This window comes from Dermacentor variabilis, chromosome 2 (genome assembly GCF_050947875.1).
Source record: "Dermacentor variabilis isolate Ectoservices chromosome 2, ASM5094787v1, whole genome shotgun sequence".
In the NCBI taxonomy this organism is placed as follows: domain Eukaryota; kingdom Metazoa; phylum Arthropoda; class Arachnida; order Ixodida; family Ixodidae; genus Dermacentor; species Dermacentor variabilis.
This window is the reverse complement of record NC_134569.1, coordinates 12,930,042-12,947,012: the sequence shown is the minus strand read 5'-3', so window position 1 is coordinate 12,947,012 and position 16,971 is coordinate 12,930,042. Positions and strand designations below refer to the sequence as shown.

The following is a 16,971-nucleotide window of genomic DNA, read 5'->3' as shown; positions in this document are numbered from 1 at the left end:
AGACGCGGAGGTCTCGGTGCGGGAGGCTCTCGGCATTCTTTCTGCTCCGGCTCTTGCTTGGGAGCTGTCGATTTAGCTTGCGCCGCTCTTTCGTTGTTGCGCCGGGACCATATGTTCCAGCCATAGCTGTTGTCTTCCTTCAGGAGATCCTGCGGGGGCATCAGCTGCTGCTGGGATGTTGGTACATGACTGAAGTCCATCTCCGTCGGGTCGTAGCCTCTTGGGGAATTCATAGTAGTCGTGGTAGTCATGAGTGAAGCGGGAGCACTCACCGGCGAACGTCGTTAGACCCAGCGTTGCGCGAACGCCATGCCGCGCATCCGCGGGCGCACCTGCGTCTCTGCTGCGGTGAGGCACCCAAACCACTCGGCCGTTAGGCTTAGCGCTCTTCGCGTGGTGCTGAGAAGTCAGACAGTCTTTACCGCCGAGAATGTGGCACTCACAGGTTCACTCGTGGTACCAGGCGATGCCAGGCGTTGAAGGGAACCCGTGGATGGTAAATCTACTGTGATCCAATATTGTAATCCGCCCAGGAAACTCTAGAAGAGGAAGAAGGGGAAAAGGAATAGTCTGAGTGCTTGAAATAATAAAGATTGTGCATTTCCTTACAGTGCCTTACCATTTCCCTCATGGCACATTACACTTCATAAATATCTAAAGACGGACATAAAACATACGAAATTATAAAAAAAACTTGAAAAAAAATGCCACGCTTAAACACAATCAAAGTATTATTAAAACATTCTACGCGCAATGCACAAAAAGGGAATAGCACCCATACGCTCGCGCGTTCATGAAGTGAAACATCACTCTTAACTTTCTTTAATGCGAATGCTTTATACGCATGTCCCATGAGGCAGAAAAGTCGGCGTCGTCCGCAACGAGTGGCACCAAAGTCTTTGTGACGTCATCGGTGTCTTGTATGACATCAGTAGTAATGTAGAAGATAGTAGATGGTATAACAATGCTTAGTAGTAATTATGGGTAATTAATGTCAATTAAAGTGAATTAGAGTGAAGTAATGTGAATTAAAGTTAGAGCAAGTTGGAGTAAGGTGATTACAGGTGGAGTAAAGTTAATTAAAGTCGATTACGGTGAGTTAAAGTGGATTAAGGTGAATTAAAGTTGGTACAAGTTAGAAGAATGTGGATTAAGATGGATTAAGGCTGGTACAAATTAGAGCAAGGTAATAAGGTGCATTATGGTTGGTGCAAATTTGAGCTAGGTGGATTAAGCTAGAGTTATGAAGCATACGTGACAATGTGTGACGTCACATATCATGAACGTAACCAATTAATTAGAGAAGTCATGCTCTCGCATTCGAATCACGTAAGGATAATTAAAGGGACTGACAACTGGCCAGAATGTGTTGTGAGACGGGGTTGAAAATTAAACGACCATCATTTATTGCGATATAATCAAACACATTGTGAGCGATTTTAGTAGGAATTATAATTTTAAATTGTCGATGAAAGTCTCGAAAACCACTAAGTGGCGCTGCCTGGCAGTGAAATCTTGGTACTTCGGGTGTAGTATATGAGATTACTGTACGTAAGTCGACTGTTATTGAACACGTCGTACCTATTGCTTAACATTGGAGTTCGTACATCATTAGACGTTCTCGCTTTAATCTATGCGTATTGCAAAGTAGGGAAAGTCCGTGATAGCGAGCGTCCCTCGCGTTCCTCGATGCACGGCGGCGCGCATGAACACTTGGGAAAACACGAATGGCAGGGGCTTGATAAACAAAATCGTACTTTCTCACATCTACGGCCGCACTTGTCTGCCGGCCACCAGTGCCGGCCTATAATCGCCATCGCGAACGCCTCTCGCTGTTTTCAGCACGCTCCCAGCGAACGACAACATTATCACTGCAGATCGAAAAATTCCGATAAAAAGAGTTTTTCCACGACGTTTTCCGCGTTACTACTTCATGATTAGACTCTCTGACCTGTAAGCGTTCCATTGCACCAAAGAAATGGTTACGTTAAAGATTGGCTGTCAGTACCTTCAAGATACTGTCAATTTTTTTCTGTGTAGCGATAATCTTCGGGTGACTAGCAATAACATCGAAACGCTTGTCAGAAGAAATGTCAGTGAATGAGCTGTCTCTCAACATCCTATATGCCTTGTCAACACATCTGCAATGCTCGTGTAAACGCATCTATCGGAGGAAACGACCTCAAGCTATTGCCATCCCCCTGAACAAAAATGTTTGAGCACTTCCAAAAAATACACAAATAAGTACCTTCGCAGACGTACACCAAGGAAAGCTTGCACGCAAGCATAAAATCGACTCTCCGGATAAGCCCCCCTGCTTCAATTTGTCAGAAATGTTGGCGCGATAACTTAGCGATCGAGGCACTCCCGCATAGGGCGGCGTACCAGCTGTTCAGTAGAACTGCCTGGCCGACGGGTCAGAGTCTTATTTCGTGTCCACTAATACCTGTTTTCTGGTGACGGGTGGCCTTTAGCAGAGCCAGCGAGTGCTTGGCTGAGACCCCCCTTGACCGCAAGTGCCGCAAGTGTCTCGTTCGCACAGCGTGCACGTGCCTGTGAGGTCGCTGCAACTTCCCGGTTGTCACTGTTACCCCATTGTTCCTTTTGCAGAGGTGGAAGAAGCGATACTTCCGACTCAAGCCGCGGAAACTTTACTATGCAAAAGACAATAAGGTGAGTGAGTTCTCGTTGACAGCGCACCAGACGTATACACGTTACGAAAAAGAAAAAAAGTAGCCGATTACAATTACAATTACTTCATTCAAAAGTGTAACTTACTACAGTGACCCATTTGTGCCCCGCGAAAGTAATTCAGCAGTTAAGTTAAAATAATCGATTACTTCTACGTTACTTTCCTTCCAACTTTTATTAACATTGTGCCAACACTGTATATATAGAACGAGCTGGCTAGGCTCTTTCAGTGCGTTCTTCGTAGCCTTTCACGTAAACGCCGTTTGTATTGACTGTCGCAATTGCTTTTCAAAAATTTTTGTCAGTTATGTTCCCTAATTTTCTTGCTAAAACGTCAGCAGCGACACAGAACACTCGCTACGTGCGCGCGCTGGAAGCTGTGCATCGGCGGCGGTGTTAGCACGCACCTTGCAACCAAGATCGTGGTGGTCCATAGGTGCCGGGATGCTCGCGTCTGGGGTCCGCTACGAAGCGCAGCGTTTAATTGTTGCCGGCGGTCGGGGAAGGCGCCAATGGAAAACTAAACTGGTCATCAGTACTGAGCCATAGCAACGCCTCTTCTGTTGAGTGGCCAACATCTGGTGGATCGTCTACATGAGGAAACAAACAGCCCGGTTCACACCGATCTCAACGAGCGCATCCGTGAGGGTGCTTCGTGGCACGACCGCGTTCTACGGTACTTCCTGCCACATACATCCGAGTGCTGCATCGCCTGTTACGGCCCAATCACGGCCTGGCTCGTCAATAAAGTATCTGGTCACGGAGTGAAGTCACCAGTGAGCGTTATCGAGTAAAAAAAAAAAAAAGTTCATCGATCAATTACAAAGCTACCAACAAATGCAATTTTATGATTACAAGTAATTAGTTACGCGCGTAATTCGTCACGTGCCGCGCATGCACAACACCCTTCGCTCGGTAGCGGCCGCAAGGAGGCGCGCTGTATCCCGTCTGGTTCGTCGTCTGCTGCGACCACGAATGCGACAGACGCACGCTTGTCGCAGTGGAAACGCAGGTAGTGGGTCGAGTCGTAAACGCAAGAGCGTGCACGCTGTCCTGATCGGCGTATATGCAGCTGGCACAAAAAAAATCCTCCACAACCGGTGCCGCGACTAAAAGGCTATTAAAGAACCATAATAAAGCTTCATTAGAAAACTACGCACGTGCCAAAGAGAGATGAAACGTGTGGCGACGCCTTCCTCAAGTTCCCGCACCAGCTGTGCCGTCATGCATTTTGCTGCTCGGGTCTGGTTATTGCTTTATGTGTAAAGAAGAACTGGCGCTGCATTCGACAGGAATGAGAGACCCATGCTGCGCCGAAATGTAGAAAATGCGAGAAAATAGTTAGAAATTCGTGGCGTCACACTGATGAGCCGGCAGTGACGTTTCGACGCCAAGTTCTATAGGTGGGAGATGGGCCTTCATTTTCGGCAGTAGCAATCAAACTTTTTCCGCCGAATATGTGACGTTTCAACAGAATGAATATAAGTCGTCATAATATAAAAACAATATATGCGCGTTAGTTCCTTCCAGTTTTCTTGTCTTTCCTTCGTTAACATAATTTTTATATCGCTCGTGGTATCTGGCAAGATTCTAATTCTGGCGCTAGATTACTCTCACAGGCGGGCATTCTTTGCACGAGAGATCTGAATCAATATTTGATGTAGGGACTTTCTCTTATTGACTTTTAAAGTAATTGCTTTAGCAGCACACGTTGCAATGTACGAATTGAAGCCGGTGACTTCGCAAGTCATGTCCACGAATTCTGGGGATGGCACCAGTTTCGAGGTATGCGTTTCCGCAGTTCTCAATCAAACGCTTTAAGGTTGCGGTAATTTTTGAGCTTCAGTGCATAAAAATAGGTGTTGCTAAAAGAAATAATGTAACTGGAACAACAGGGCATATTGACCGAAGGTTTGACTGCGCTTACCTCAAAATTGGGGCAAGTTTCTGAATTTGTTCCAAGTGAATGTTGCTTGTTAAATCACTGGCTTCAATTCGTGTATCGCATATGTGCGCTAATGTAATTAGTCAAGTTCTCGTAATTAGTAAACTATGCAATTTGACCTCGAGTGTAAGTAATGTCCGCCTATTCGAGTAATCGAGCTGAATAGGTGGATTTGTACTAACCAAGCACGAAATTTTTAGAAATTACGTTGACATTACAATAAAACACCCGGGTATGTAGTGTTACTTTCCAGAACTTACCAGCTATGTCTTCTTGACTGTACAACTGCAGTGTTGTTGTGGTTGTTGTTGTTTTTGTCGTTGTCGTTGACCTGACTCAGCGCGTGTACCTCATTATGATACAGCGTTGCAACCTCCTCTTGAGGTTCGCGTAATTTTGTTCTTCCCCCGCACCGCTCTTGCCTTCCTGCCAACATTGTCCGCAGAATTTTCGTCCCGTAGCTCGAAGAATCTCGGCACGTGTTCGCGCATCCAGTGCCACCGTCAGTCCGTCGCCTCTGCAAACGAATTCCGTCTGAGACGCGAAGATCGGTGTCTTTGAATTCGGTAAACGAGCTCCATTTTTTTTTCTTCCTTCGTAACAGAACTGTTGCTTCGTCGCTGTCTGTTACGCCTCAACCTGTTGCTCTTTTCTTTTTTTTTTTATACACATGTTCGCTTGCCGATTCGTGCCCCCCCCCCCCTCCTCCTGCCTCTTGCTCCTCCTCTTTTTATATATTTTGCGTACGTTTGTCTGTTCAACCGATTTCCTTGTTGTCCGCTTGGCCGGGGTAACGTGATCGCGCATTTCGCCAGATGCAAATGTAAGTCGACCTTCACACGTATGCATGAGTGCTTGTGAAATTAAATAATAATAATAATAATAATAATAATAATAATAATAATAATAATAATAATAATAATAACACGAGAAAACTGAAAAGCGGCTTCTGGCAATTAAGGGAACCGCGTCAATGCTCCGCCTATCACTTTAGCAAACAGAAAGGCATTTTCTGAGTGCCACCTGACATTTAACTTGTGCCGGTTTCATAGTTGACCCAAAAAGAAAAAAAAAGAACGAAAAAAAGAGCACAGGGACAGAGGAAAGGGCCGGACGAGCGCAGACACGACGAGAACAGTACGCAGTGTCACAGACTCGCCCGAATTTGTGCAGGTTTTGACGCACGCATACTGAAGGCAGCCTAACGTGTTACAATAATGACTTCACTGCTATATGCACCGCCTTCGGTTCATTCTTCGTTCCGGCTTAGCTTTGTGATTGGAGTTCGTGTTGGTTACCCTCTTTAGTGTCGCTGCTTGCGCGTGAGCCTAGGTTAGGTTAACGAGACACGCGCCCGCTGCCACCTCGCAGAGAAGGGAGGGAGCTGAGCGCTGAGCCGTGCAGTCTACGCTGGGAAGCACATCACGTCCGCCGTCACTGAGGCCAGCCGACTCCAGCAACGACGGCATTGCTTGCGCGTATTTCTGAGTCAACGACGTGCGTTATTGCCGCTGTCCGAAACAAGATATCAGCCTCCGAAGGTGGTCGTCACGCCAGCTTCCTTAGCAGGTCCTAAGAAGACCGCGCACTGGTCATGTTCGATCGTTTACTCGCACCTGAATGCATGAAAAATAGCTCGTTCGACGGACGCTTATCTGGCCATAGGCCTATATAGCGTGTAGCTCGATAGATTACGTGGATGATGCAGGGCATGACACGCGTACGGACGCGCAGCACACGTGCTCGCACAATCTGCCCGTCGCACAGATTAGGCGCGAAGGGCGTGATGTACAGCCACCGCTACATGGCATAGCCAGCTAGGTTCAGCTAAGGCCGAGCGTTCGATTCCAGACCGCGGCGGTCGCTAATCGCATCGCACTAGGAAAGTGGGAAAGCTAGATTTTAATAATAACTTACCTTGCAGACAGACCGACAACAGGCAGCGCGAAAGGGATGCATTGCGTATTTTTTTTTTTCTTGTTCACCGTTTATCCGAGACGATGAAAACGTCCGCAAGAAGACGCAGAATAGAAGCTCTAGAAAACGCCGTATATCTGTTCTAATGTACGGTTTATCGCGTGGTTAAAGTAGTTGTCTCGCTTCCCCAAGATAACCTACTTGGCTGATTTTAATGAAATGTGTTGGATTTGAGAGAAAAGCAGAAATTTAGTGACTGTCGGAAGCGGAATTCTCATTTTAAACAGAAATTTTCAAAACTTGGTAAACCTGAAAAATATAGAAGCAGGACGTTTACAAATGTGTAGGTTTGCACCAAGAAGATATATCGCAGTTCTGTAAACTGAATCTGTTAGAGCATCCAAAGCGGACGAATTTTATATATAAATTGATATCTTACGCGAATTTGTCACATTATTCACAATGCTTTTGCAAAAGTCCTCCTCACATATTAGTGATGTATTTGACAGCCATGTATTGTATGTGTATATTACACCAATTTTGCCCGCGTCGATGCACTGTTAGATGCAATTTGCAGAATTGTGATATCATATTTCATTGCCTAGTTTCGATTGTAAGATTGATACTTTGAAAACGCCAGTGTACTTAGATTTAGGTGCACGTTAAAGAACCCCAGGTGGGCCAAATTTTCGGAGACCCCCACTACGGCGTGCCTCATAATCAGATCGTGGTGTTGGCAAGTCAAACCCCATAATTTAATTAAATAATTAGGCTTGATAGTTTCGTTTTCTGTAAATTTGCGATTTCCAACATTTTTTTTATGAGAGTCGATGAACTAAATCGAAAATTCGCTACCATCAGTCGCTAGATTTTAACTTTTTTTTTTAATGCGACAAACCTCATCAAATTTGATGCGGTGGCGGCCGAGAAAAACGATTTCTCTTTTCTCGTGTGTTTATACAGGAACACCCGAGCTAAAGCTTCGTCTTCAGAAGCTCCTCACAAAAGCTTTTCGTGCCTGTTTCCCTCCCTTCTGCACTTGGGAAAGGACGTGTTCCGTCTCCCACAGATGTGAGAAGGCGTCGGTGCAACTCGGCGCCTGTCAGCGATCGTGCAGCAACGCGCACGTGGACGCCACTTCAAGAATTTGCTCAAATTTCAACATTAGCAACATTAACAGCCTTCACGACTTATTTCTGCACCAAGTATTTGTGATACAATGCCTAAATAGACGCCACAAAAAAAAAACGACCTCCAATGCTGCACATACTGGGGTGGCACTGGTAGCTAGGACATGAATGCAACTCTTCCCGCCAATGGCGTACCTACTATTTTTCCCATCAAATCACGTGGACGCTGGGCAACGCGGGACTGGAGGGGAACGAAAGGGCGAACGCCTTAGCTCGAGCGCTAATCAACCGAGCGGGGCAAAACCAATCGTCTCATTAATCCCCACCCTTTACCTTCGTGCCCCTGCCATCCAATTACTGCGACCGACTCGAGGTCCAGCCAACCTACCGCAGGATTTATCCTCCCCCTCACACGAAACTCAGCACTGAAGAGGCAGTAGCTCTCACACTTATCCAGACTAACACATTCCCAAACCTACACAGATACAGCAAAATGTACCCACAAACATATCGCGGCATCTGCCCCTGGTGCGGCGACAGACGCCCTACACTCTTTCACATCTCGGTGGGGTGCGGGGGCAAACCTCAACACTTAAAGACGCCTTGCACGTCATTTGAGCCGTGGGAGGTGCGGCTGACCGGTGATGCCCTGGCGGGACAATTGAAGCTCTCGTCCAGCAAGTACGTCGAGCAGCCATGGCCAGTGGAGCCCTGGAATGAGCACACCACCCACTCGACCTCAAGAGCAACGACCTCGATGGTCCAAATAAATGTTTTCTCTCTCTCTCGAATGGGGGAGGGGGCAAGCCATCTCTCTCTCTTTATATATATATATATATATATATATATATATATATATATATATATATATATATATATATATATAAAGAGAGAGAGAGAGAATCAGATTATGAAAGCGGAACCCCGGCCGAAACGTTGGAAAATTGCTGGCTCTCCCGTAATGTAAACTAGATGTAAGCGCGAAATGGTAACCGGCAAAACAGATTGGTTGGAGATAATACTAGCCACAATGTTAAATTGAATATAGTGCATGTTCGCAACAGCACACCACACCGAACCGCACCACGCCACACTGTGCACTGGTCCATATGGACGCTGCCCAGCTAGAAGAAGAAAACCTGCTGAAGGAGGCGCAACGCAGCGTGGCGTCACCTCTCGAGGCGACGCAGGACCTACGCCGCGAAACTCACGGACCGCTGGCGTTCAAAACAGCACAGGAAACCCTGTCTCAGCGCCAAAAAATGACAATGAAATGTATGGTACCCAGTATCTGCCTTTTGAGCGTCGCTATTGGAAATGACAAATAAAACTTCAGCGTACTAGAAGTTACAGCCTGAGTGATATTGTAAAAAAAAACATTAGGAAGAAATCGGAAGCATTATTTTTTATCACTTGTTTTAGGCAGTAACTAGCGTTTGTAATGCGGTCGTGTAGAAATTGTTGGGGGCAGAGACCGCATCTTCTTAAGTTTTGTGTGGTTGCCTGGATGATCTCGTTTTGTTCTCCCAACTCAAATTCTGTTTGCCTGAGTTGAGATCTTGTATATTTATGTGCCCCGGGTGTCTTTCATAAATTCGAGGCTGACAATAAAGCTTTTGCGTGGACGCTGTAATTATGTTTTGTTGTTGTTGTTGTTGTTGTTGTTATGTGTGGCAAAGCCAGTGTCAAGCAGACGCCATTTATTATTTCATTTGCTGATCTGTTGTGTTTATATCAAGTATGATGTATTACATGTGCTGTACCTTATATTGTACTTTACTTTCATACCACAGTTGTAGGCGTGCCTACGGGTGTATAATTTTTCTTGGCAACTTGCCCGGATGGATGGGGGGGGGGGGGGGGAGGCGCTGCTAAGCACGAGGTCGCGGGATCAAATCGCGGCCACGGCGGCCGCATTTCAATGGGGGCGAAATGCAAAAACGCCCGTGTTCACTGGGGGCACGTTATAGATCCCATGGTGGTCAGAATTAATCCGGAGTTCTCCACTGCGGCGTGCCTCATAATCAAATTGTGGTTTGGGCACGCAAAACCCTGTAATTCCATTCGATAAGGGCGTGCCACTTAAGTGAGATAAAAGAGTCACTAAAGTTCTCGCTATAACTGTGAAGCGGATTGTAAGAACGTAGGTGTTTCGAAACACTCTAATATAAGCTAACGTGAAGTCATTGATCTAGGCGTTTAATGTTGGTCTAATGTTCGTGACGCTGAAATAGTGAATTTACCAGCAGGTTATAGAGGGTATAGAGCTTTACTAATGTATTTCTATAGGATGGGCGAATATTTCAAGTTTCGAATACAAATAGTTGATATGTAATGTTTTGTTCGTATTCGAAGATGAACTAGTGTATTCGGTATTTTCGAATATCGAAACTAACCAAATATTTCGCAACAACCGACTGTTAAAATTGGGTTACTGCTCTCCACCTGCTGTACGAAGTATCGCAAACTATAATTGTCAGAAGCAATGCAGAAACAAAATCGGCAATGCAAGCTTTGTTCTCCGGCGGAAGTGTGGCGCTGGTTAACACTCCTTGGGTAAGGTCTTGTACACGTACACAAATACCCAAGAACGCATGAACGTGGGAACTGCTGTCGCCATAGCGCAATTGGTAGTGCAACGCACACGTAGTGCGGAGGTTGTGGGTTCGGCTGCCACCGGCAGCAAGTTGTTTTTTCCTCCATTTTCTGTTAGCTTCTCATTTTTACGCTTCAAATAAAAACTAGCAACTATTTATTCTATGCTTTCCTTTTCTTCAATATTTGTTCATTTCATATGGTTCTTACTAGCGAATATGTGTGAACGTTCTCACAAAACCGGGCCCCTCGGTTATTTTTGCTTCTGGCCTGCCATTTAGTCCTTTTTACACTCTAGTCAAGTAGTAGTTCTATCTTTTACGTTACAACCAGTGATGTTTTTCTTGTAACATTTCCTTTATTGAGTATACGGCACATAAATACCTCATCAGCTTTTTCTTTTCCGTTTCCATAACTTCTGATATTTCTTAGTACCTATTTATTTTGTGTTTTTGGAAAGTTCTCGGAAAGCTTGTTGGACACCAGGCTCTAAAGGTGTCAAGCTGCTATTCGTACAGTTCTTCTCGTGACGGCTGTAGTGATATTGTGTTTAAAACGATCCTAATTGTCCGTGATAGTTGAATGTCTGTTCAGTACAAGCGTGTTACCTGATTGTACCGAAATAAATATTCCTGCTATAAGTATGTTCCTCTGCGTTTGTCTATTCGATATTCGATGCGATATCCGATATTTGCTATTCGTATTCGATTCGTATTCGAAAAAGTCGGTATTCGATCGCCTACATCTAATATTTACATAACAGAGTATGACAGGGTAAATTTTTTATTACCTTCAGATGGGAAGGCTACAAATACAGCACGATTCAAAAGAACACAATAAACGTATTTCACCTAGCATGAAAATGCACTTAGTCTACGTAATAGTTATCCCAAATCTTTTCGTACTTTTCGACGTTCGTGGTAGTAGAACTAGATTCTGCGCAACGCGCTTGGCCGCATGCTGTTAACGTGGTGATGACAATTGCCCGAGCTTTGTAGAGGTCCAGTACCACGTTTTCGCCCTTGATCTACCTGAAAGCCGCCGTGAAGTTCTGATTGGCTGAAAGCCTTGAGAAACGGAAGCGATTTGTTCAGTCGCACGTGAACGAGCTCAGCTGTTCCGATATTTACGCCTTGTTATGCATTCGATATGCCTTTTCGCCTGTTGAGTTCAAAATCGGAGCACAAGATTTATTCCATTTGGTTTTGTAAATTAGCTCTTTGACATACTTGCGCATTCAAATAGGTCCTATAAAAAGCATTTCATGTTTAATAATAAAGTTCAATTTTGGGATCACAATGTGAAAGTTATCATGACCACTGTGCTGTGAAGTACAATCAAAATGTGAAGGTAACCAATGTGAGGGCAACGGTTGGTTCATCATGGTCATGGAGCCTATGTGTCATGCAGCGAGCGTCAAATCAAAATGTGAAGGTAACCAATGTGAAGGCAACGGTTGGTTCATGATGGTCATGGAGCCTATGTGTCTTGCAGCGAGTTTCGGCCACTTGAATGTAGCTTTTGAATATTAAATGGCAGTCTAGAGGGCCATTTTTCAAGCAATCTTTCTAACTTGGAAGTCAATAAAATATCGCCAATTGTTCAATCAAGTCACTCAAAAAAGTTGCTGATTGCTAAATAGAAAACTTTGCTGTAAACAGACAGAAAAGTCACTAAACCTTGCAAGAAAGTCGCTTAAATCGCGACACTGATTAATTACTGGTAAATTATAAAAAGCAAATCTTATTTGGTGTTTCCAAAGATGGTTGGGTTAGACGGCTTCAACAAACGCGGGATGACGCGAGGGATGGCGGGGTATTCGATCGCCCGCCCAGCGACAGCTTTCTTGGCAATGCAGGCTTGCAAGGCACGTCCCGCAGGCACCTAGCACCGCGAAATACGGTCGCCTAGTGCGACCGACCGAGTGTCGTCTGCTACAGCAAGTGGCGGCGACGTCCGAAAGACAATCCTGCACTCTTAAACAAATGTACGCCCCTTGGAGCGTATATCTGCCACACAACAATAATCGTCATCGGTCTTGCTTGCGTTTCCTTTCTTGAAAACGCTACGCTCGCTACTTTCCTGTCGAGAATGAACTGTATTGCTGGTAACGCGCATGCCGCTCGTGACTTGGAAGCACCGGGCTCGCAGCGTTAAAGAAAGGAAATGCGGGCAAGACAGGTGACGATTATTGTTGTGTGGCAAGATATGACCCAAAGGCTGTAATTTTGCTTAAGAGTATAGCTGCCCAAAGGGGGAATGTGTAATAAAGAAATCGTACATATGTGGACGCAATTCTGAGAGAAATCTTCGCATCAGCTGTTGTCAGTGTGCAGCCGACATAGCCCGCTTTCACAAGTGTGTGCGTAGGGGGGGGGGGAGGGGCATGCCTCCCCCCCACTCACACACTGGTAGATACGCATATAGATGACAAGCATGGTGTCACGTACGCACAGGCAAATATAAACACATCTCACTCGATAACTGCGAGCACTCGTCGCAACGCTTGCGTGATGAGCGCTGGTAGCGAGAAGTGAACGCTTCGTGCTGCCTCTAGTTTCATCGAGAGAACACCTTTCACGGCCAAATAAATGAATGCAGTCTGTGAACTACTGGGAACCTGAATTTCACTATTGAGGTTCGTTTTATGACCGACCAAGTAGTCTGAATGAAAGCGTAGATCAACTCTTTAAAGGCCACTGCAGACGTGCATAGGTGGGGAAATTCACCGGTTGTTACCGAGTATACTCTGTGTGCTATAGGCATACCGGTGATGAGTTCCCTGGAGAACCAATGTGGCCGAGACTCCGGGTGCAGCTGGTGGAGAGGCCAGACCCCCATTACCAGGGTTTTAAGCGACTTTCTGTATATATAGACTCCAGTGATCTAGGTCGGAACTCCAGGCGCCGTATTGCCGGCTTTCAAAAGCGGGAGGGGACTCAAATAGTCTACTTCCCCCCTCCATTTCGGAGAGTTGGAGGGGGGGGCAAATGCCCCCCAGACTCCCCTCCCCCATCCGTAGATGGTTCCCGCCGCTTTTCATCATTTACGGTCCGCTATAATCTCGAGTAGCATTTCTGACGAATGCTTCCAAATTCAGATGTCTGCTAACAATAACCAGCGACATCTAATTCACCACGTGCCGCAGAAAAGGTTCAGAGAAGGCGGATAATCGGCGTGTTATTCTGCGTTCCTTTGTCCGCTCGACGCCATCCGGCGGGCGACACTCTGGCAGCTCGCCGCTCGGCCTCTCGTGCTGCAACGGACTTGTCGACCCTCTAACGGCTGCGCAGCAAGCATGACTTGGCCTCCAAAAGCATGGTCCTAATAGGGTTTCGAGAAGACAAGGATACAAATACTGTTTCAGAACGCAGCTGTCAGGCGCCCGTTCCTGTGCAGGGTGTCCACCAACCGGGAAAGCCGGGAATTCTCAGGGATCTTAAATAGTCTGGAAATACTCAGGGAAAACTAAGGCAATTTGTGCATCTATCAGGTAAAAGTAGCTATAATTTTATTGAAGGGGAACGAAAGTCGCTGTGATGCTCGCTAGAGTAACAGAGTGGGATCGTAACGGATCGTCTTTGACGCCGTGTCGTCGGCTGGAGGAGTTGCCAGTGTACAGTCAACGGTCGGCAAGTGTTGGCTGAGGCCGAGGTGCAGGTGTCGCTCATTGAAACGAAAATAAGCTCTTTAAAGCAATGAAACGCAACACTGAGGCGTTGTGCACGGGCTGAGAGCATGTCAGGACAGTTGAGCTTGACACACCAGCTGTTTAGAGAGACGAACCTTTAATGTCCACTAGTGTGGGCTGCAAGCCCGGGCCAGGCCCACTGCGCTTAGAGGTCCGCCAGTCCATACCGCTGCAGCACATGTGCAGCCCGCGTGGTCCTCTGCCAGTGCGGTTCCGTCGCGCGCCATGTGGCCTCCCGTGTGGAGAACTCTGAGCCCGGCGGGGGAGGATCAGCCTCCGTGATGATGTGTGTTAGGGTAGCGGTGGCATGGAGCACAAGCCGCAAGTTGGGGCGAAGGCACCCGGGTGGATGCGGGCTAGTAGATAGGGGGTGGAGTGTATTCGTGCCTGCAGGCAGCGCCACAGGATGTGGTGGTGGTAGGTAAGGTATGGGGGGGGGGGGGGGGGGAGGGTAGAGCTGATGTCCGGCCCTACAGGCCTGCATCAGCTCGCTGAAGGTATGCATGCGCGCTCTCGAGTTGTGCTGGTCCGATTCCGTTGCTGCCCGGTTTATTAGTCCTCGGGCGTGCAGGCACCCGAGTGCGCAGGCACCCAGATCAGCTTTACCTGGCGGGGTAGTTCTGCAGAAAGGGACTGTAAAATGGAACAAGCAGTCTCGTGTGTCCTGCCTCTAGCAAAATTTGTTGTGACAAAGTTTGGCCCTCGTAGCAATGAGCTTGCTATCACTTGATAGATGTAGCTCATATCCCCTTCAATCACGGCGTCCATATTTGTGGACGCGACCTATTTTTGCCATTTCTGTGCAGTGGTAGCAAGGAATAAAGCACAAATATTTTGCTTATAGGTAAAGTGAACATTCTCATAAACTAAATTCCATTTTACTTCCGAGTGATATGTATAATTACAAGTGCAACTTTGGAGAAAATACTACCGTGTTTTATGTGACGTTTGACGTGAGGCACGTCGGTAGCAACCTCGAAGTATATTTTTTCTTTCTTGAAATGCTTGAGGCGGAATGAATAACTTATGCACTTAGTTGGAACTGTGGATTTAATCCTCTTTATGAAGAAACATAGCACACTTTACGATATTCAAATATTTAGCTACTCTGTAATTTTGATGACTCATCATAAGATGTTTAAAGAGTCATTCTACCATTGCTTAAATGATATTGCGCGACATAATAACGACACGGACGTGAAAGAAGACGACACACCAAGCGCAAACTTTCAACTAAGTTTATTGTGCCACTGCGTCATTTTATACATGGCAGGCAACGTAGATCGCGCATGCGCTTTGCCTGCCATGTATAAAATGACGCAGTGGCACAATAAACTTAGTTGAAAGTTTGCGCTTGGTGTGTCGTCTTCTTTCACGTCCGTGTCGTTTTTATGTCGCGCAATATCATTTAAGCAATGGATTACCAACTTGCCCGGAATGCTGCTCTCATTCTACCACCTTGATTTGCTTTCGGTGGAGTCTGAAGCCCCATCCATGTTTCAGACATGTATCGACAGTCGATCATAATTCGTGACTGAAGGGGATATTCGAAAATATTTGTTTATGTGTGTATCTCCTTTTTATTCGCATTTGGGAATGTTCAACTCGATTTTAAATGAGTTTTACCTTTTTTTTTCAAATGTATTTTATTCGCTGTGCATTTTACTAGCCCCTCCCTTCTGATTTCTTTTTGAATAAAATAAATGCTACTATTACTATTCAAACTGTATTAAATCTCTTTTTTTCATTTTTCAGTATGCTTATTATAGAGAATGACAGCATCGGGCGACATAGTGTCAGCCTGCCTTCACATAAAGCAAAATTCTGTCACTCAGGGAATTTTGCAAAGACACTCAAGGAAATCCTGGAAAACTGAGGGAATTTAGAAATGTCAACTTGGTAGACGCCCTGCTGCGGCGCACGTCAGCGTTGTCCCTCGGCGTAACAGAGCGAACGAGCACAGCAAGAGATGAAAGCGAACGCTGAGCACAGCGTGAAAAGAAAAGCGCAGTGCCGCGCAAGACTTGCGACGACCGCTACGAGATGGCGCCAGAGGAGCGTGCCGTCGTCTGCTCACCAATGGCATGCGGCGAGCGCGTTGCACGCTACCATATATGGAAACAACGCGCTGCATGAGCGGAGGTCTGTGCGGCGACTGGTGCACATCGCGCCCACGCGTCACCCACGCGCTGCCTGTCGCGATCTCCCGATCAGCGATGCAGACTTCGCTCCGTTTGGAACGTGCCGCACGAAATAGATTGTGCGTATATCGCGAAATGAAAACACGTATAGAGCTGCGCTCAAAGTTCGCATTAGGGAGTATTTTAATCGTCAGTGAATTTTTTTGAAAACGTTTTCTAAGCGATATTAAGGATAAGATATATTCTGACTGGTCAGAAGCTTCTTTAGGACGTCGAAAAAAATCATAAATCCGTTTTATGCGATGTATTCCTGAAATCTACGTATTTAAAAGTTTGTGGGACGGACGGACGGACAGACGGACGGATTCAAAGTTGAGCTACCTGCATCGTCACAAGAGTACTGCGGTCGCAATTATACGATCCATTTGTGAGAAACGGAATATCAGGGTGTGAAATACGGGACAAAGAAAAAATAGAATAACGTACGGAACGAGGAAGACGATCGCGAGAATTGCGAGTCGAGCGGTGCGAGATGAATTCTCTCCTCGGGAGGAAACACCGCGTCCCGAAGTGCAGCGCGGGCGGAGGTTGCACGAGCGAGATGGGCGCCGGAAATGAGGAAAAATGCGAGACGCGCGCGCGGTTCCGCGATGAAAAAAGTGGGCCGGCGAAAGTGACAACACACATCAGCAAAGCGGGGAGCGTGTCATCGCTGCGGTGGCGGGAAATCATTTGTCGTCACCATCGCGGAAGAAGAGGAACAAATGCCCGCGAAGACGCAGCAAGTGAGAAACAGAACGAGCGACATGCAGACATATCGCTGCGCACGCGTTTCTTGGCGCGCCTTGCAATATAATGTGC

The 16,971-nt window shown here is 46.4% G+C and overlaps 1 protein-coding gene across 3 annotated transcripts in view; it reads left to right on the top strand.

Annotated features, from left to right (window-relative positions):
- LOC142571369 (diacylglycerol kinase delta) overlaps positions 1-16,971 on the top strand; it is a 481,001-nt gene that overhangs the window by 310,844 nt on the left and 153,186 nt on the right. For all 3 annotated transcript variants that reach the window (XM_075679655.1, XM_075679654.1, XM_075679656.1), the window contains one exon: positions 2,611-2,673. In XM_075679655.1, the coding sequence (XP_075535770.1) occupies positions 2,611-2,673 (63 nt within the window). The remainder of the gene's footprint in view (positions 1-2,610; positions 2,674-16,971) is intronic.